General features: G+C 37.9%; 4 protein-coding genes across 7 annotated transcripts; 2 read left to right on the plus strand and 2 right to left on the minus strand.

The window, feature by feature from the left end:
• Nucleotides 1-834: 834 nt before the first annotated feature.
• si:dkey-238o13.4 (uncharacterized protein LOC560780 homolog) lies at nucleotides 835-3,170 on the minus strand. Its single transcript, XM_027161922.2, has 6 exons — nucleotides 3,035-3,170; nucleotides 2,618-2,725; nucleotides 2,377-2,516; nucleotides 2,097-2,193; nucleotides 1,800-1,924; nucleotides 835-1,688 (listed from the first exon to the last, which is right to left on the minus strand). Exons 1-6 carry the CDS (start codon nucleotides 3,123-3,125, stop codon nucleotides 1,524-1,526), a joined length of 726 nt encoding a protein of 241 aa, XP_027017723.1. The 5' UTR covers nucleotides 3,126-3,170; the 3' UTR covers nucleotides 835-1,523.
• On the plus strand, nucleotides 3,129-8,198 carry spata2l (spermatogenesis associated 2-like). Of its 3 annotated transcripts, XM_027161919.2 has the most exons (5): nucleotides 4,334-4,489; nucleotides 5,062-5,398; nucleotides 5,518-6,534; nucleotides 7,538-7,638; nucleotides 7,867-8,198. In XM_027161919.2, the coding sequence occupies exons 2-5, from the start codon at nucleotides 5,063-5,065 to the stop codon at nucleotides 7,880-7,882; spliced, it is 1,470 nt and encodes a 489-aa protein (XP_027017720.2). In that variant the 5' UTR covers nucleotides 4,334-4,489; nucleotide 5,062; the 3' UTR covers nucleotides 7,883-8,198. The 3 variants fall into 3 exon arrangements, with proteins under 3 accessions (XP_027017719.2, XP_027017720.2, XP_027017718.2); XM_027161918.2 differs by lacking the exon at nucleotides 4,334-4,489 and adding an exon at nucleotides 3,129-3,266 and having other exon boundaries at nucleotides 5,518-8,198; XM_027161917.2 differs by having other exon boundaries at nucleotides 5,518-8,198.
• Nucleotides 7,715-9,381, minus strand: pdf (peptide deformylase, mitochondrial). The gene is made up of 2 exons (XM_027161923.2): nucleotides 8,558-9,381; nucleotides 7,715-7,958 (listed from the first exon to the last, which is right to left on the minus strand). The coding sequence occupies exons 1-2, from the start codon at nucleotides 9,117-9,119 to the stop codon at nucleotides 7,795-7,797; spliced, it is 726 nt and encodes a 241-aa protein (XP_027017724.1). The 5' UTR covers nucleotides 9,120-9,381; the 3' UTR covers nucleotides 7,715-7,794.
• A 454-nt stretch (nucleotides 9,382-9,835) lies between these two features.
• On the plus strand, nucleotides 9,836-18,763 carry uri1 (URI1 prefoldin like chaperone). Of its 2 annotated transcripts, none has more exons than XM_027161921.2 (11): nucleotides 9,836-10,227; nucleotides 13,209-13,243; nucleotides 13,528-13,606; nucleotides 13,815-13,950; nucleotides 14,091-14,182; nucleotides 14,260-14,320; nucleotides 15,687-15,882; nucleotides 16,477-16,729; nucleotides 16,853-17,004; nucleotides 17,641-17,845; nucleotides 17,950-18,763. In XM_027161921.2, exons 1-11 carry the CDS (start codon nucleotides 10,156-10,158, stop codon nucleotides 18,130-18,132), a joined length of 1,464 nt encoding a protein of 487 aa, XP_027017722.1. In that variant the 5' UTR covers nucleotides 9,836-10,155; the 3' UTR covers nucleotides 18,133-18,763. The 2 variants fall into 2 exon arrangements, with proteins under 2 accessions (XP_027017722.1, XP_027017721.1); XM_027161920.2 differs by having other exon boundaries at nucleotides 9,837-10,227; nucleotides 17,602-17,845.
• The last annotated feature ends 509 nt before the right edge of the window (nucleotides 18,764-19,272 follow it).

Below are 19,272 nucleotides of genomic sequence, written 5' to 3' on the forward strand. Positions count from 1 at the left end.
TTAAGCCTCACACATTATCAAGCTTTGTTTCCTTTTCCAAGTAGAATTAATAGTTTATCTTCCTTGCAAATTAAACATCTGCAAATCTGCAATACCACTACTTCCTAGAAATCCTGCCTTGAATCATGAAAGCGGTACATAGCGTGACTTGACTCACTGGCTCTCTGTGACCCCTGATGAGATTATACAGTCCATTCAAGTATGCTAACAGTCAAGTGACACATTAAAAATGATTGTAGTGGATATGATACCAAATCGCCCAGGGTATGGTTTCAATATAGCACAATAATGAAAATTTGTCTCTGATAATTATTTTTCAGAAACTGATGTGAATACCACATTGTCTCATGAAAGGGTGGTGTTGCGTTTCACAGAACGATGTTTAGTTTTTAAATCTGTTCCAATATTTCAGTTCCTGTTTATTTTAAAGAAAGCAAAGAATTCCATTTTTAATGGTATCCAGATGAGAGAAGCAGAGCTCACACCCTCATACCCTCATAAGGCACAGGTGACTCACCCCCTTCAAGACCAAACACGTGTAGGTTTGCAGAATCCAGGCACTTTTGGATATCTCTCTGGTCTGTTCTGTTGCTCTGTTCTCAGTATTGATGATAAACAATGGGTTGACAAGGAGATCAATTACTACATACAAACAGATATTATGATGCTGCAGAAGTCATGATACGGTCTTCTGCTAATTTGCTTCAGCCATTTCCTATTATCGCAATCCAAACCCTGTCTTTGGAATGCCAGATGCATCACTTTTGTATTCTTATGTCCAACAATTTGTATACAGAATGGGATAAAAAACAGAAATGATGAAATTGGGTCTGGTGAAATTTGTGAGCCTAACTGGTCACCAACCACTCCTGTGATTTAATTTTTTTTATTGGATATACAAATACAGATTCAAGCATACATGTAAATTACACCATGACTGTAAACACACAAAAATGATTTACCATCTATGAGATCTCTCTTATTTGGATACTTGGACATTCTACTCTTACATTTCTGTTTATTTTCAGCCAGTGTGGCACAGGATAAATGGAACCACATAAGCAGAACAGATGTAGACTGAAGAATATTTGTGAGCAGTGCAGGGAGTCACGCAAGGGAGATCAGATCACTCCTCCAATCCTAACACTTTCTCATCAACCTGAAGCCTGGATTAAACTATAAAGCTGGAGTGCAGTCCAAGATATTGCTTCTTTTTTCATTCTCACATTACCATGAAGTCTTTTTCTGTGCTTCTTCGGTCACACGGCTTTTTTCAAACCAAGCATACTTTTACATGGCTAAACACTGCAGACGCTGTGCAGTTCTACTGTTTATTGTATTAGTGTTACCTAAATACTGTGGAAAAGCATTTGCAATTTTTAAGCTTTGTGTATTCATTGGCATGCAAACTAAATAACACAGATAATCAACAATAATCTGGATGCAATAAGAAAGTATAACTAATGTGCTGTATTTCTTGTAGCCTGAAGGGTGCTCAGGGATGCTAAAGATCAGCCTCATCGCTACAGGATGACAGTTTTTAGGTCAGCAGGGCAGTTTATGGTGTAGACAGTGTGAGATTTTTCCTTCCTTTCCACCAGTGCAGCCACAGCCTCACCTAACTCCACATGATTCAGGTACCCTGGCCCCATGCGTTCTGGGGTTCCAACACCTGTGTTAATCTTCACCTGCAATGTAAAAAAAAAAAAAGAGTTTGAGCTTTTGAGTAGCACAGAAATCAGACATTATCAGATTTAACAATTAGTTCACGAGGGAAGCTTCGAGACTGCTTAACAGACCTGATTAAGTTTGCAAGGAACCTCTGGGTACTCTTCTCGCAGAATCTGACAAAATGCCAGCGTGCTGGCTGAGCCCACTGTCAAGAAGCCTGTGCCTGGCATCAGCAGCTTTTCCCCTATGCCCCCTGCAGGAGAGAAAACAATGCCCAATATATGTGAATGCTCAAAGAGGTGATTTTAAAACAAACATGTAAATATTAAATGAATCCTTCTGCAACATACATTTATGTCAGTTAGCTATTAAATACCGAACCTAGATTCTTACTCCTTTGGTATATGCATATTAATGGCACCCACCTGTAATAAACGTGTAAGTGCAATTGGGATCGTCTCTCACCAAGGGGAAGAACGTTTTCCATGATACAAATGTGCTAAACAGAAGTGTCTCAATGACCTACAGTAATCACCAAAAAACAGAGGCAGGTTTTATCAAGGATGGATATATTGTGTATTAATGGTTAATAATAAAAAGCTTCAATACTTACTTACAAATGATCAATTCCTGACTATATGATTTCCATTTCCTGTTTGCACAAGTGTCTGGACATTCTGAAAAAGAGCTCATAAGTATACTCACCCACTGGAGTTCTTTGAGTGGCTGCGTGTGTGGAGGTCCACGCTGCCACCAACTGAAGCCCAGAGATGACACCACATCTGTAATCTTTCCCACAGACTTCAAGAGGGTTTGCTTCGCTTCTTCAGCCTCCTCTTCTGAACCTGGACAGGAGTGCAATTTTTTTTTTTTAATAAATCCATCCACGCTGACAAAAAATGTCCTACGTGTGCTCACTGAACGACTTTTAAGATAAAAGACTCACCAACATTCCCTACCAGAGTCGTCAGGTTGCCTTTAGTGGAGGGCGAAACAAAGCCTCTGAGCTTCTCTAGTTTATTCTTGTCTCTGGAGATCACAGCAACCTTAAAACCTTTGTAATAATAAAGGGAACGTTATCTGTATGGTATCTTTTACACACTATGAAGCAGCAGAGGGTGCTTCAAATCAAATACACTTCATAGCAATTAACAAACTTCTGTTTGTACAGTGAGGACTTAAATTCATCAGTGAAGTCATGCATTAAATCAGCTGCCAAAGAAGTTCTGCAAATCTTGCATTAGTCATGAGAGGAGACTAAATAAATAATGCAATTCTAAAAATCTTTAATGCTAAAATATGATACTCTCATTTTGTTTACTGTGGAGTGTGAATTCAGCTTCAAGTGCTTGCTTGTTCTTACCTCTGTCCAAAAGTGCCTTCACCAGACCCGAGCCCACAGTCCCCGTTCCACCGAGGGTCAGAACCACGCGCTCCCGGTTCGACATCTCCATACACACGCACGCGCACACAACAAGCACCTGTCCTGTACTTAAACTCACAACTCTCACTGTGTGTGTGTCTGGATATTGAATGATCAGAGGCGAAGATGCAGAGTTTTAAAGAGATCGCGGGTAAACTGTTCCACCCTCCAGGTATCCTAACCACGCCTCCATGTGGGCGGCACATTATTTATATTATTATATATATATTATACTAATTATAATATAACACATCATATAAGAATCAAACACGGCGGAATAACGTCCTTTACGTAAACAAAAGGAGGAGAATCCTTTTGAATGTGCAATGCATGACATTATAAAAGTTTGTTTGAATTCATATTGAAGACAGTGGGTTTTTATTATTCAATTAATAAAGATGGGTTTTATGCGTTTTGGCGCTATCTGGTGGAATTATTTTTACACTGCACCCTTGCAATTCAATTCAACAAACAAACAAATAATTATTTATTTATTTATTTATTTATTTATTTATTTATGTGTTTGTTTGTTTGTTTGTTTAAATAAATTGTACATTAATTTAACCCACATCTGTACTGTTAAGTTTGCTTTCTCTGAAAAGACTTAAATTCTATCTCAAGCTCTTTGTGATTCTGATTCTGATTCTAAATGTCATTTACAATTTCTCTGGTGCACCATATTTAGAAATGTTATAATTTTTTTTTTTTATTCTTGTCACCCAATACTTCATGCATAAATGTAGTGATACCGCTCATAGTTTTAACATTTGGTGATGGTAGAAATTTATTTTATACTTAAAACTCTCAAACTCGTTAATAACGCAAAAATAACAGATTAGATTAAACGCTTTGTGTGTAAAATAAAATGAATAAATAAATAATAAAATGGGATTTTTTTGTACATATTTATAATAACCGAACATTCGTACTTCGAGAACGACGTCTTTTAAAAGTGTAAATTGCACCTTTTAATGCAATTTATTTATATTTAGGAATTGGGAAATTTCTTTCCTAGTAGGAAAAAAGAACTGTTTGAAAGATTCGACTCTCAGAACTCTATAAACACTTTGTGTAAATTTCGGCGCTGATCGCAGTGAATTATCACTTCTACTTTCAAATTTAATTAAGCAATAATAAAACTTTAATTCCTGCCGAGAGTACACTTTTTAGTACAGTTTTGTAGTACACTTTTTACTCGATTCAGAACCGTTTGTGATTCACTCCGAGGTCGAAGTGCCACGTGACTCAATTTCCGGAAGTTGCGTCAAAAAGTTGTTTTTCTGATTTCACTTCAGCTTCGGTCATTTTACGAAGCGTGCTGTTGTTCAAAGTTATTTTTTTCCTAATATAACTCTACTTTAATCCGTAAATTCGAGGGCGGTGGACAAATAACAGGTTATTAATAGTTTTATGGATGATAATATGGTTAAAATGGATCATATTCTGCCTCTAAATTAAAAAAAAAAGTTAAATTTTTGTCGGCAGTAGAAAGTCTCAGTCAACTGACAGGAAAGTAGGAAAATGTCTCTGTTTTAGCCAAACAAAAGGCTGATGTTGTGTATAAATAGTGTCTGAGTTGTAGTTTGTTATTTCCCACAGTCTTTGTCGGATATAAACAGCTTTCGGTTTTGTTTCCAATCTTGAAGCTAAATGTTCATACAAATGACACTGAGCTAATTTTGTTAGCTGCTTTTAACGTTTTTCTTTTTTTTTTTTCCAAAACATTTCATATGAGAATTTAATTTAAAAGTGTATGTTAACGGTTTTTTTTAGTTCACTATGTTATTTTAATATAGTGTAATATTTTCGTTTGTTTATTTTATTTATTTATTTATTTTCACACGTCACGTATTAAAAATCCATACAAATAAGTCATGTTTTCAACGACGATTGAAAGCAAAATGAATTTTAAAAAAAAGTTTTAAGGTGTATTCTAAATCCGTTCTGTGTCCTGTTTTCTGTGTCAGGATGAGTTCTGGAAACTTGAAAAATGGGATCGGGTACTTGGAAGATTATAAGGCCAACCTTGAACGACGACTTCAACAAGGCGACTGGGATCTGGTGTGTAAAGATGAAGAGTTGTGTAAGGAAGTTGAGACAAGTTTGTCTGAATGCAGTAGCCAAGGCATCCACCCTCAGCTTGGGTTAGACACGCTGGCGGTGATAGAAACCTCACTCCGAGCATCACATCACACACACAGCCAAAATAGGTTGAAAAGTCTGGTTAAGGCGTTTGAAGTGCTGGAACTTGCAGCACTAAATCTTTATTTGTGCCCATGGCGGAAGGAGTACAAGGTTGTGAAGGTATGCTGATTTGTTTTAATTTTGTTTAATGTTTGTGAAACGAGATATTAAAGCTTGATTTTATAATCTGTTCAAACGTATATAAGTTTAAGCAGGGAGTCCAACCTCCTTCTTTTTAGATGTTCTCAGGTATGTTCACTCACTGCGTCAAACCTGCTCTGACAGCACAGCAAGCTAAAGAGCTGTTTGCATTGCTCGGATACCACCCGGGAGGCAGCAACGTAGAGGAGCTGAGATTAACTGCAAAACCAGTTCATTCACACACCCTTATCCAGCTAGCATGGGCTTTCTTCACAGCACGTATAGAGTGCCAGCTGCTGCTTACTGCTGTGCACACCTTGGGTGACCGCATGGAATGTGTGCTCCAACTTATTCACGAAAGAAAGCTTGGCTGCACTTTTCAAGTAGCACTTGACAGTGCAAAGAGAAAGCTGGAGCCTGATCCAGCCCTAGATGCAGCTCTAGATCTGTACACAGACAACAACCTGGCAGAGCATGGTCACATGGCTTCACCACCCAGTCTTCCTTATATTCCACCCATTGAAGATTTTTTAACAAATAAGATGTTTCACAGTAGCATTTCTCAGTCAAACCTTATTCAGAGGAATGAAAAGAAGTCACAGAATGTCTCCATTTCATCCCTAACCCATCATATCAATGCAACACAACAGAAGACTGGCTTAAGTCTAAATATGTGTGAAAATGAAAAACAATTTATGCCAACGCATTATGCCCAGCTATGTGCATCAAAAGAAGGACAAATAGTGTGTAACTGTTTAACTTCATGTGACTTGCATCATAATCAGTGCCTCCAGTGCAGAGAAGTTCATAGTATGGATTGTCCTTGTTTAAGGAGCTGCAAAGAGAAAGGCCATGAGGTCATTTTTGCACAGGAGCACATGATGAATGTACTATCCCTGACTGGAAGGGGGCAAATCCAAAGCTGGGAAAAACCACCAAAAGACAATCTGAAGCAACACAGCTGTACAAACAAAACTAGCAATGATATCTACTTTGTGTGCCATGATTGTCATTATATTCATGATGAAAATTGCGAGGAACTTAAAAGGTGTTTCCAAATAACCCATAATGTGCAAAGAACAGGAAGGTTACAGCCAGCTCAAGTAGAAAGACAGGTGATTCCACATACATGTTTGAAGGTAGAAGGTACAGACTATGTATTGTGCCATACTTGCAACAAATCCCACGATTACCTTTGTGATGAATTACAGATCTGCAAGGTGTCTAGCCATAATGTGATATACATGCTTGAAAATAATGAAAAACCAGCTCAGGCCATGCCCATGCCTTTACACAATTGCTGTGCATCCACACAGCCAGAGTTTGCTTGCCACACCTGCAGAGTTTTCCATGGTGTTTCTTGTGATGCTAATCAGTGCCAAAGACACCATAATGTACAGAGTCTTAAACATGTGTGCTGCACATGCTCAGACACTAATCTTTTCATCTTGTGCAGGTATTGCTGTGCCCAACACTGCAAAAACTGTTGGTTTAAAAACCCGCTCGAATGCAAATGCGGCAAGCCTTTTGAGTTCTCTGCTGTATAAAAGAATAAATAACTTGTATTTATCTAGCTGCTAAGGCACTTTACCAGATTTACCACGTTTTCACTTGTTACTTTAGCCAAATTATCATACCTACATTTACTAGATAGACCTAAGGACTTGTATGAATTATAAGAGGTAATAAAACAAAAGCCTTATGGGGGAGAATATAATAGCAACTTTGATTTGTGTTATGAACATGTTTTACGGAAAAGCAATGGTATTGTCAGACTACTGATATGGTTCCTAAAAACTCCGAAGCTTGAGTTTAATGTCTTAATCTCTTTTAAGTTTTGTTTTCTCTAGAACAAATAGTTTTCATTGCTTGGGCAGTGGTGGCTCAAGTGGTTAAGGCTCTGGATTGTTGATCGGGGATCAAGCCCCAGCACTGCCAAGCTGCCACAGTTGGCCTTTTGAGCAAGGCCCTCAGCCTTTACTGCTCCAGGGGCTCTGTATCATGGCTAACTCTGTGCTCTGATCCCAACTTCCAAAGTTGGTATATGCAAAGACAGAATTTCACTGTGCTGTATTGTATATGTAACAAATAAAGGCTTCTATTTTGTTTTTCTGACAGTGCGCAACTTCAAGCAAAACGGTCAAGAAAAAATGTCAACAATTACCGTGGCATAAAGATAACGCACATCACATATTTTTGCATCTTTTTCAGGTGTGCAGGTCTGTGATTTAAACTACAGTTGACACCTTAATCAGCTTGGTAATAGCGTTACTAAGTTAAATAGGATTCTTCACACAAATGAGCATAAATTTATTAAAACTGAAATAAAAAGTTTCAGTTTAAAGCACAATCATTGGCAAGCTTATGTATATTTTTTAATGTTTCTCATTGTATTCCTCCCAGTTAACATTGATAAATGTTTTACTGTCCATATGGTCAATATAAAGAACTCCATCAAGGTGATCCATCTCATGCTGCAGTATCCTTGCTGGCCAGCCACTTGATTGCCAGGTGACAGGCTCGGCTTTTTCATTCAGTCCTTCAGAAAGAAAGAATCATCAGTGGGTTACATCACTAAATAGTTTCACATAGTAACTGTTGTCCCAATATGCTATCCTATCTCTAACTTAATTGTTAGCATTTATCTGTTTATCTTCAGTAAACACTTTGTCCTGGTTTATATTTTATACCTTTTTACATGAAATGTCATTGGTCTTTTTTGGCTTATGATTATTATTATTACTTTTTAAAGAAATAAAAACATGGTGTTTATATTGCATTCAGTGTATTGTGATCTGAGATTCTGGCAATAAAATAAAAAGTATCAGAAATATTTTATTTAGTTTATTAATCCAAAATAAAGTTTACTGTCATGTGCATAGACAATCTCCAACATGAGGTGCCATAATCACTGAAATATTTGTGTGTGTGTGTGTGTGAGAGAGAGAGAGAGAGAGAGAGAGAGATTCAGTTTTAATGATCATTTATGCTGTTGGTTACTGAGATGTGCTGCCTGACAGCTTCAGGATCCTACACTGGATCCTGGGTTCAGGTTACTGCTTGGCACTGGGACAGATGATTAAGACATTGGTCTACTAGTTGGAAGTTCAGCGTGTGTATAAAGCAGAGATTTGTCACCTGAAACTTCTACAGAGATGTATCGTGGAACAGAAGCAGAGAAGCCCGAGATGCTCTCACAGGCCTCCTGGAAGTTAACAGTCTGTCCATTCAGCACACGGAGCTTTGGATTAATAAACACCTTGAGGGGAACTGAGACCAGACCACGGGCCTCGATGACAGCTGGTGAGTTCTCCTGCAGCATTTTCTCTGTATACTCCACAGATATGATGCGCAGAGGAACCCCGAGCTGCGGCGCGCTCAGTCCCACACACTTCAGCCTGCGCATCACCGTTACCATGGTGCGGATCACGCGTTGCACATCTGGTCCCTGCACATCTGCCGGCGCCACATGTGAGGCTTTGCATCGCAACACCGGATCTCCGACCTGACACACGTGGCTGTACGGAGGCGCTTTCGGTGCTTGTATTTTCCTCTTAACATACTGCAGATACGAGCGCGTTTTCACGCCCATGGAATGAGCCCGGAAAGGTGCAGTGCACGTGTATGAAGTCCTGCTGGAGGATAAATCAGCCCTGACTCTTAACAAACAAGCTAGACATGTTCTCAATTGTCTGTTCATTATCACTGCAGGTTAGATCCTCTGTGTGGGAAATTTCAAGAGATGAAATACAGAAAAGCAAAATGACGCACAGGCTGGAGTTAGATGAATAGATACTCCTAAACCTTTCCTCGTTTGTTTGCCCTTACTCGGATCCAATATGGCCGCCAAACAACCTCGGGATTTTTCAAAATAAAAGCACGAGATCCTTTGATAGAAAATCTATCGTCGTAATTTCCTGTAAACACTCATTTTGACTTTTAAGGTTTGACTAGAAGATCTTCTATTTTATAGTTCATATTTCTGGAAATCAATAATAATAATAATAATATAATAATAATCCAAAACGCTGTGATTGTCCAATTAAATGTTCAGATGAGGGTCTTGCTCTATATTAGCAGTCCGTCAGCAGTAAATATTTGGCCTTACGTTCTCATCAATCACAATTTATTCAACTATCACTTTTAAATATCCTCTCTGTTAATGAATTAATTATCTCACTATGCTATAAACACGTGATTGTTTTTAATTTGATATCTAATCACTAAAATAAAATTATTTCACACTGCAAACACAGCTCTGTAAGCAAAGCTAACTTCATATAGCAATTCTAGGGTTTCTTTTATACAGTGACTGCAATAAAATTTTAGTTCATAGATATCTATGATTTTAGTTTAGTTCATTGACCTGAATTGGTCTGCGTAAATTGAACGCACCTACAAACGCCTCGATGTACCGTCACGTGTCCTTTAACGGAGGTGGTGTTGTTATTGAGAGACAAACATGGCGCAGGTGGACTAGCATTGCTGACGATTTGGAATAACACAACCAGACGGATTTATTCATTTCGTTTCTTTGGAAAAGCTCGATCTTGTACGATGCAAGGGTGAAATGGTCTCAATCTTGAATTGTATCACTTCTACAGCTTCGTTGATGACTAAAAGGCGACCAGGACGCAGGAATACATTCAACGCCATTCATAAACATTTCTATAGGACTTCAAACCCTTGAGTGTTGTCTGATATCTGAAACCATCTGTTACGGCTTACAGCAGAGCATGGCCAGTAAAATGAAGATGAGCAGTGCGTTACCTAAAGGTGTGGATAGATTAAAGGAGGAACACAGAAAGGTAATGAATAATTATTCAAGCTCTGTGCACGCTTTTAAGTGTGTGTGTGTGTGTGTGTGTGTGTGTGTGTGTGTGTGTGTGTGTGTGTGTGTGTGTGTGTGAGTGAGAGAGAGAGAGAGAGTGAGTGAGTGAGAGTGTTTGTGTGTTTTCACACGACTGCAGATCTTACTTGTTGATGACTATATAACCTGCTTGTAGTGTTTTAAGTGATCTCACTGCTCTATTAATCCACCTTGACGATGAAAGAAGACGCTTTACGACGCTTTCTAGATTGTTCTAAACTATCACGTGTTTTCCTGGTTGCTGCAGTCGCCACTCGGGAAGACGACGATCACAATATTTATGCAGTATTTCTTTCAGTCAGTTGTTTACATGCAAACGACAGCAAAAAATATTGTCTTATTTTCGTGTTTATTTTTTTTTAATACTTAATACACACGAGGAACCTCGCCTTTGTTTCAAACCTGCACATGTTGTTGTTAGACAAAGTCATTGTTGTTGGTGGTTTTACTCTCATGCTGTATGTAAGCAAAGAAGAAGAAAAAAGTCCACATAAGTAAAATAACTGAGTATATAGAGCTCATGTTGTACCAACTACTAGATGGTTGTGTAGCTATTTTAAGTTGCTCATGGAAAATTGACCCCCTGCACAAATGGAGAGGATTCTGTTCCAGTGCAAAAGCTATCATTATCATTATCAGAATCAGAATCAGTTTTTTTGGCCAAGTGTGTTGACACACACAAGGAATTTGGTTCCAGCTGTTTGTCACTCTCAAAAGTACAGACATAAATAATATTATACTATACAAGACAATACAGACTATACATGATAATACAGATGTGATACAATTGACATTATGAGTATTAAATATGAGTACAGAATATATGACTGATCAGTTATGTACATAAAGTGTTGGAAGTGAAAATAACAATATTGTGCAATATTATGCTTTTTGTACAATATATAGCAGCAGTAGTGTGTAACATACACAGATGATTTGATGACTGACAGTTCTGATAATGATATGAAGTACTTATAGATATGAAGCAGTGAATATAATTATGGTGAGTTAATCAGGGTGATTGCCTGGGGAAAGAAACTGTTCCTGTGTCTGGCAGTCATAGTAAGCATTATTATATTTCACTCCTGATCTGCTTTTTAATTTAAATGTAAAGCAGAAGATTTATTGTCTTGCTCCTATGGTTGTTGAACTCTTTAATGAACACAATCAGCAGAGCAAAAAGAAGTACAAAACACAAGCAGTGTCTTTTTTTTTTTTTTTGCAGAAAACATTCCATAATCAAAAGCAGAACCTTCACTGGCTTCATGGCTACTGATATCTCTGATTTTAATAAGCAAGAGACGGCTAAGGTCAAAATGATATAATAAAAGAGCATTTGTGCATGCATTTGTGTCTGTGATGTACTGAAAAACACTCTCTTTGTTGCATTGCTCTTACGTTTCTTGATATTGATATTACGCTGCTTACTAAAAAATTAAACACTTCCTTTTTGTCAGATATTAATGGAATTTCCCCTTTGCATTGCAGTTCTATTTCACTTTTGAATTGCAATACAATCGCAACCATAATCTCTCTTATAGGGGAGAAAACACTGATAATTCAAATATTGTCCATGTTAAAGAATAATTCAGTTTAATTCAATTTAATTCAAATTTATTTCTGTGGCACTTTTTACAATCGACATTGTCTCGAAGCAGCTTTACAGAACATAAACATAAAAAAAGGTTATTATAAAGAATAATATAAAGAAGATAAGAGTTCTTCATACACGTACAGTATATACAATGTTTGTCATCTTTTTCACACTAAACATGAGAGCAATTTGTTGATTTGTCATGAACGTGAGTAGAGAGACATTATATTATTGAGTAGTGAGAGATTTGTCCTTAATACATGTGATAAATTCTGCTGTTTGTCAAATCGAAGTGAAATAAATGTATTTACTGTATGTATATGGACACAGCTCGTCGTCGGTCTACAGTGTTTTTTTTTTTTTATTTGTAGCGGTTTTAACAACGGATGTTGTCTCCAAGCAGCTTTACAGAACATAAGAAATATAGTACAAAACCTTCATTAATATTAGATAGATTTAAATGTGTATGTATTTATCCCCAATGAGCAAGTCTGAGGTGACTCCGGTGACGGTGGTGAGGAAAAACCCCCTTAAATGGAAGAGGAAGTAAACTTGAGAGGAACCAGACTCAAAGGGGACCTCATCCTCATTCGGGTGACATCGGAGGGTGTAATTATAAATATACAGTCTGATAAATGTTGTAATGATGAGGAGGTTATTGTCCTCAAAGCGTACATGGAGTTCACGTCTCCTCTTTAGTATCGCAGAGTCTAACTGGAGCTGGTAAATGTCTAGATGTCTCAGGATCCTCACAGAGTCGGCCTCATCTCAGTGGAGGTCCAAAATCTTCATGGCATGGAAGACAAAATACTCTTTATGGGTTTTATTGCCTTGTTTTTAATCCCTACAGCACTGATTGTTTAATTCTTAATCATTTATCTTTTCAGAATTACTACAAAACCTGGCACCAGGACCAAGTAGTTAATAAACATAATTACAAAAAAGTGATCATAGAGAATGATGCACACTAACTGTTTGCATCCTTGGTCAGTTTTAATAAGAGTTTTTAAACAAAATACATATAAGGGACAGATGAAGGTTAAAAAAACCTAAAAAACCTACAACATTGATAGGTACTTCATTTGGTTTATCAGTGATCTGTTTTTTTTATAGCTCACGTAAGTGTGTTTGAAAATTTTTTTTACAAGCTGTTTATGCTGAAAATATGGAATTTCCTCGGTTTTAAACACTTATTGGTAAGTGATGCTATATATAAGCTCCTGTGTCTAAATCAGCTGTTTGATGGAAAGTTGTTTAAAGGCGTTGGGTTTTGTCCCCTCCCCTCAGTACAACTGTTATAACATGTGTCACTATTCCAACAACAGGTGATGAAAGACTGCCAAAGTCAAATTACACATTGGTGAGTGTGATTTCTCATTTCTTCTGTCAAAGCACCCATGAGCATTATACAGGCGATCCCCAACTTCACTACCTTTTTTACTTCCTTAATGAATTTTAATTGAGCTTTTTATTTCTTAGCTATAAAACTAATCATGGCTCTATGTGGATATTACACATTGTCTAGATAAAGAAATGGAGAAAGATGCATTCTCGTTCCTGCAATGTTACTCTGTTGTTTTCAGACATTGTTACACAGCAATAGACGATTACTTACTGCGTTGTTTTTTTCTTTGTCTCTACCAGGAGAAAAGTGGAGAATGATTATAAAAACCTACAGGAACGTCTCAGCACATTGCCTGATAAGCTGTCCTATGATATTATGGTATATACGAAGCGTGACAGTTTTGCGTGCTTTTGCCCCGTGATTAGTTTTAAATTTCTATGTAATTTACAGAATATTTGTGGAGATGGATTGTCTCTGTTTGTCTCTGCTTTATACTAGTGTAATCCTTTAATCTGTTCTATTACTGACGTGATGCAGGTTTTTGTAAAGATTTATAATATAATATATTCTCTGTCTGTCATTTTAGGTACCATTTGGTTCTTTAGCTTTCATGCCTGGGAAGCTGGTTCACACCAATGAACTCACAGTTCTCCTCGGAGATAACTGGTTCGCAAAGTGTTCGGCTAAGCAGGCCCAGACACTTGTAGAACACAGAAAGAAACGTGAGTTATGTTTGGATTCACTGGACCCTCTCTGTTTTTTCCACAGTATTGTGTTAATGGGCTTTTCGACGACAGTTAGGTCATTCGCATAGTCTTGGGTCAAATGTCATGTCCTACTCTTCCTTCATGCTTTTTCGTAGATGTTGATAATAAACTGGAGGATCTGCACAAAATGATGAAGAGTTTTCAAGACAGAGCTGGCTTCACAGAAGATCTTGAAAGGATGGCTTGTGTAAGTGTTTCAACTTCTTAGGTTTTTATACAGCTCATGAAAATCTTTGTAATAACAAATCGCTGTGTTCTCTACAGGACAGAGGAGATTTTGTTGACATCAGAGAAGAAGTGGGAAAACAGGAAGCACTTACCAAAGGTAACTCTACGTACACATATAAGTGGTGCAGTAGACTGTAGGATGTTCACTTTGTTTTATGACGGTGGCATTGACCAAACTGTAGAACAGTGATTCTTTTGTCGGTAAATATGGGGAGTGTTCCAGGAAGCAGAATTACATAAAAGATAAGATGCAATGAGAATGCAAATGAAGATTCATAAAATCTACCATTGTTGTTACCTTGACAGTGTATGTTCTCAAACTGCAGTATTTTAAAAGGCCAGAATCCAATCCTGGGCAATGCATGTACATTTCCATATTCTCATAAAAGTATTGAATATTGTGTGCCAGGTAAATAGGCAACAGAACATCAAAAATTACTTTATAGGTTTTGTTTTTTTGTCTTTGTGGGTTTTTTCTCCATAAGTAGCTTTAGTGTTAAAACAGTATCGTTATTTGCGAGCTTGACGGCAACCAAACCGACTTGACTCCGAGTGATTGGAGCAAGTGTGTCCCTGCGAAGTGTGTGCAAAAGATTCTTTGTCTGCACTGTTCTCTGTCCTGCTCTTTTTCTCTTAATAATAAGCATGCTTAGTAACACTGAATACACTGTATAAACTCTGGCCACCCCTGTGGCCACCCCTAGAATGAATTTGAATTTGAATGCATTATGAAAATTCACAATAGATAAATAAATAAAATGAAGCACACACTGCAGCCACCAAAAAAATGAGTGATGATATCGTTACATTAACCAGAAACAAAACTAAACAAGTAGAACCCACACTACACTGATTTTTTTTTTTTTTTTTTGGTGCCACCGCAAGATTTGCTGTGGCCTCCTCTGGCCCCTTATATGCTTATCTAATTGCATGAGGTATGAATTTTGATTCTGCATAAATATAGAATATTAAAAAGTAAACAGATCATCCACTATTAGATTATATTTTATTCAATTTTCGTTGAATTAGTTTTATTGTTATTGTGCAGTGTGTGTGTGTGTGTGTGTTTTAATAAGGTAATATTAGTAATAATCTTCCGCTGTCCATTCAGGTATAAGCAGATTTTTTTTTTAATAAAATATTTGGTACACATGGGTTACACAATAGGTGCACATGGGTTAAAGGGTTAAAAAAATAATTTTTTCAAAGAAAAAAAAATAACCCAGCCAAAGGCATACAGTGGATTCACAAGAACGTTTTTACTTTAGAAAATTAGTCAAGCTTAATTTAACAGCAGAATAAATTAACAGCTGCAGAAAGGTCCAGAAAGTTATTTAATTTGTTTATTTGCAGTTTCTATCATCACTACATAAAAAAGGGTTAAGAGCCTCAGGCTTAGCATAATCCATTGAAAAGGTAAGTGTGCTTTCTGCAGTATGATGAAGTATTGTGTAATTTGACAGGTAAACAACGTGTGGCAAACAAGCCCAACTCCAAGCCTAAGGAGGAGTATGTGGTGCAGATAGAGGAGGAAGAGGAGGAGGAGGAGGGGAAGAATGTAGATGGAGGTAACAGTAAAGGTGTGTTGACGGAAGAGGAGCTGTGGGCACGGCTGGATGAGCTGGAGCGTTTGGAGGAGGAGCAGGATGAGAGAGAGCGGTGAGAAACTCCCTTGTTTGTGTTTTGTGTACCAGAGGAGGTGACTAAAACACTTAATTGGCTTCAGCCTTTTTAGGTCAGAGCCTATTACAGAAAAGTAGAACTCGTGGAAGTGAATGATGTTGCATAAACTATTGGCGGAAAAAAAAATAACCTGACAGATTTGCTTAAAAAAAAAAAGCAAATTTGTCAATCCTTTTCTGTTAATAATGTTATCAATGTGACTCTCAAAAGTATAGACATATATAACACTATACTATACAAGATTACACAGGCTATACAAGATTACACAGACTATGTATATAAGTGCTCTCTCCATTTTCCATCTACTTTGTGGCTACAGTGAAGCCTATGATCAAACTTCAACAGCAAATCAGTCCCCTCAAATACACTAATGATGCTTAAATTATTAAAAACAGCAATATGGACTTAATCATGTGTTTAGCAAAGTAGTTGTTGACTTTTCTTTTGATTTCCAGGTGGCCATAAATTTATTTTCCTGGCAGTTGTCAGTGCTGTTGTCTATATTCGTTTTTTTAAGTTTTATATATATTTTAAATATATTAATTAACATGCTTATCTAACATACCTCAGAATGGACAGCACAGATACCAATGGTGAGGACACTACTTCCTCTTCATCAGAGGAAGAGAAGGAGGCAGATGCTGGCACTGAGGTCCAAGTTAATGGACATGAGCCACATAGAGACTGTGCCACTGCCACTCACACAAGCCAAGTCAATGGCATCAAACCACAGTTTGAGGAAGATGAGCAAGAAGAAGAAGACGAGGAGAACGACAACGCTCTGCCAACTATCTATTTCAGTCATACGGTAGAGCCCAAAAAAGTAAGTCACTACAATATCTGTTGCTTCTTTTTATAATTGAACACCTTTTTAGACTTGATTCACTGTATAACTACTGCTTTAGTAAGTCTGAGTAATTTTCTCTGTTCATCTTCTGTGGTTTAGGTGCGAATAAACACAGGAAAGAACACTACTCTGAAGTTCAGCGAGAGGAAAGAGAAGAAAGAGCAGGCCAAACGCAAAAAGAAGAATGGCAAATGCAACGGCCATGCTGTTCATGAGCATCATAAAATCACAACTCCTGCTGATATCTACAGGTACCAGGCAATGCACTGGTTTACAGATTTCTATCAGAGCCAGGCCCAGAAGGTATTTTAGAGTGACCCCAGTAAACATGCAGTCTTGTCTAACTTGAGATTTGAAATCTGACTCTTGGAGCCCTGACATGAAACTGGCATCCCAGAATTAGTGCCAACCAAGGATCACATGGTTGCTTGGGGTCATGCGAAACACTGAATATGCCGCAAATGATATTGGGCATGCATGATTATTGATGACTTTCCCTTCCAAGAGGTGGCAGTAGTGTGTGTTTTTAAAGAAAAAAAGGCTACAGGGTCACAGAAAAATGACTCCAATCACACAATACTGTTATTAATATGCTGAAATGGTGTGCCATCTATCAGTATTTGTACCTCTAGTGTCTGTCTCATAATGGCCTCCAAAGCTACTTTGCAATGTGCTGTCAGACTAGAGGTACAAGGGCAGACTAGCGACAAGGGCAGACATGAAAATGACCTGGCATTCAAAAACTACAGCCTGTGGTTTTCTTCAGCTTTGGTATCAGGGTCTTTAAACAGCAGTGTTCGACTCAATTGTTGGTGTTTTATCATAACTGTGTGTATGCGTGCACACAGGGTATTTGTGGATGTAGTAAATGGTGAGCCTGTTCCAAGGAAATCCATCCTGAAGTCTCGCAGTCGTGAGAACAGCGTATGCAGTGACACCAGTGAGAGCAGCGCAGCAGATTTCGAGGAGCGCCGTGCTTTTGTTAACCGCGCACACAGCCACGACGACGCCACCCCCAGTGACACCAGCGACAGTATTACTGAAGAGGACAGCCCAACCAGAATAAGTCTTTACCCTAACGGACGATTCGAGGTACTGAAGACCTGTGTAGCAGTTGAAAGAACTTACTGTTAAAATGGAATACAAATAGTGCAAATATCATGTGACCTTGTGAACTTAAGCTCACTGTTTTTCAGGCTTTTTCAGGTACTGTGATTGAGAAAGATCCATTGCCCTCAACGATCCCCCACCTGACGATAACTCCTCCTGCGTTACCCACAATCCTTGAAAGAAAGCAAGAAGAGGTGGGCTCAGAAGTGCCGCAGGAGCCACCCAAATGGGTGTCAAAGTTCAAAGCTGCCCGGCTGCAGCAGAAATGAGGCATCAGACATTTAATGGTTGTTTTTTCTTTTTTTTAAACTCCCTTTTTTATGAAAGTAATAATTGGTGGTCTTGCATACCTGTCCTGCCTTTCTTTCTCTTTGTCTTTGCTACCTTCTCAAGCCAGTTCAGTCATTTTCACTGAAATACATTACGTGCTATGCATTTTCTAAACATCCGCTTTATTCTGTCTTGTCCTGAGAGTAGGAGGTACAACTCTGCACAAACATGTCTAGTGTATCTGCTCTGCTGGACTGGCTAGGCACTATTTATGGCCAGTTTACTGGCCAGGCTGCATATCTCATTTCTTCCATGTATACCTACTGCCTTCACATTGTGTGTTCCGCTAGGCAACATCTATGTGAATATATAACAGTACCATTAGAAATCTTGTGTTGTACACACATATGGGAGCAGGTTATTGCCTTTCTGATTTTACTAGCTACTCTGGTGACCTGTCTGATGTTTTGTACCATAAGAATCTCAACCTGTGAACGGTCCGCTTTAACTTCTAAACCTTTCTATATCTTCTATATTGATTTTTTTTTGCTGTCTCTAGTCTTTGGATGTAGATCAGCTTTTTGTGATTGATTACAAATGTTAACCAGAAAATAAATGATTTTGCCTATACTGACTTTAGTCCTGTTTGTTTTTACATGACCCAAAAGTGGTTAAGTTTGTGTTGGAACTTACAAGAATGCACCTTGTAAAGCCAAAAAAAAAAAAAAAAGCCTTAATTTTTGTGTTCTGTAAAGCTGTGCTTTGGAGATACAGCCACTAGAGGGAGACAAAGTTCAAGTCTTTGTTCTCAATGAACCAATTACACTGTTGGTGGTTCAACCTAGAGCCAGTAAAATTGCTCACCTCAGAATTATTTGGAAATATACTCATTATCTTCAGGAGGGAAAAGGGATCTCTGTGTACTGAAAAGATAACTGATATCTGTATGAGTATGCAAGTGATGCAAAGGCACATAATTCCTGAAAAATTTCTGTTTGTAATTTCACTTAACCATACAGCACTATATATATTCATAATAAAGATTGGAAAATTTCAGTTAGCTTTGTTATTTGGTCTGTCTTCTGCATCATGCGAGGTTATGATTATCTTAGGCTGTTAAAGCCAAGTCTATCATATCA

The sequence above is a fragment of the Tachysurus fulvidraco genome, chromosome 13 (genome assembly GCF_022655615.1).
Source record: "Tachysurus fulvidraco isolate hzauxx_2018 chromosome 13, HZAU_PFXX_2.0, whole genome shotgun sequence".
In the NCBI taxonomy this organism is placed as follows: domain Eukaryota; kingdom Metazoa; phylum Chordata; class Actinopteri; order Siluriformes; family Bagridae; genus Tachysurus; species Tachysurus fulvidraco.

Excerpts from the sequence above, each read along its gene's own strand:
- si:dkey-238o13.4 (XM_027161922.2), bottom strand. The coding sequence starts at position 3,125 with ATGGAGATGTCGAACCGGGAGCGCGTGGTTCTGACCCTCGGTGGAACG. Across the intron at positions 2,726-3,034 it reads GAAGGCACTTTTGGACAGAG|GTTTTAAGGTTGCTGTGATC; the intron begins GTAAGAACAAGC and ends ATTATTACAAAG. Across the intron at positions 2,194-2,376 it reads CACTCAAAGAACTCCAGTGG|GTCATTGAGACACTTCTGTT; the intron begins GTGAGTATACTT and ends TGATTACTGTAG.
- spata2l (XM_027161918.2), top strand. The coding sequence starts at position 5,063 with ATGAGTTCTGGAAACTTGAAAAATGGGATCGGGTACTTGGAAGATTAT. Across the intron at positions 5,399-5,517 it reads AGGAGTACAAGGTTGTGAAG|ATGTTCTCAGGTATGTTCAC; the intron begins GTATGCTGATTT and ends CCTTCTTTTTAG.
- pdf (XM_027161923.2), bottom strand. The coding sequence starts at position 9,119 with ATGAACAGACAATTGAGAACATGTCTAGCTTGTTTGTTAAGAGTCAGG. Across the intron at positions 7,959-8,557 it reads CATCTCTGTAGAAGTTTCAG|GACTGAATGAAAAAGCCGAG; the intron begins GTGACAAATCTC and ends TTCTTTCTGAAG.
- uri1 (XM_027161920.2), top strand. The coding sequence starts at position 10,156 with ATGGCCAGTAAAATGAAGATGAGCAGTGCGTTACCTAAAGGTGTGGAT. Across the intron at positions 10,228-13,208 it reads TAAAGGAGGAACACAGAAAG|GTGATGAAAGACTGCCAAAG; the intron begins GTAATGAATAAT and ends TTCCAACAACAG. Across the intron at positions 14,183-14,259 it reads ATCTTGAAAGGATGGCTTGT|GACAGAGGAGATTTTGTTGA; the intron begins GTAAGTGTTTCA and ends TGTTCTCTACAG.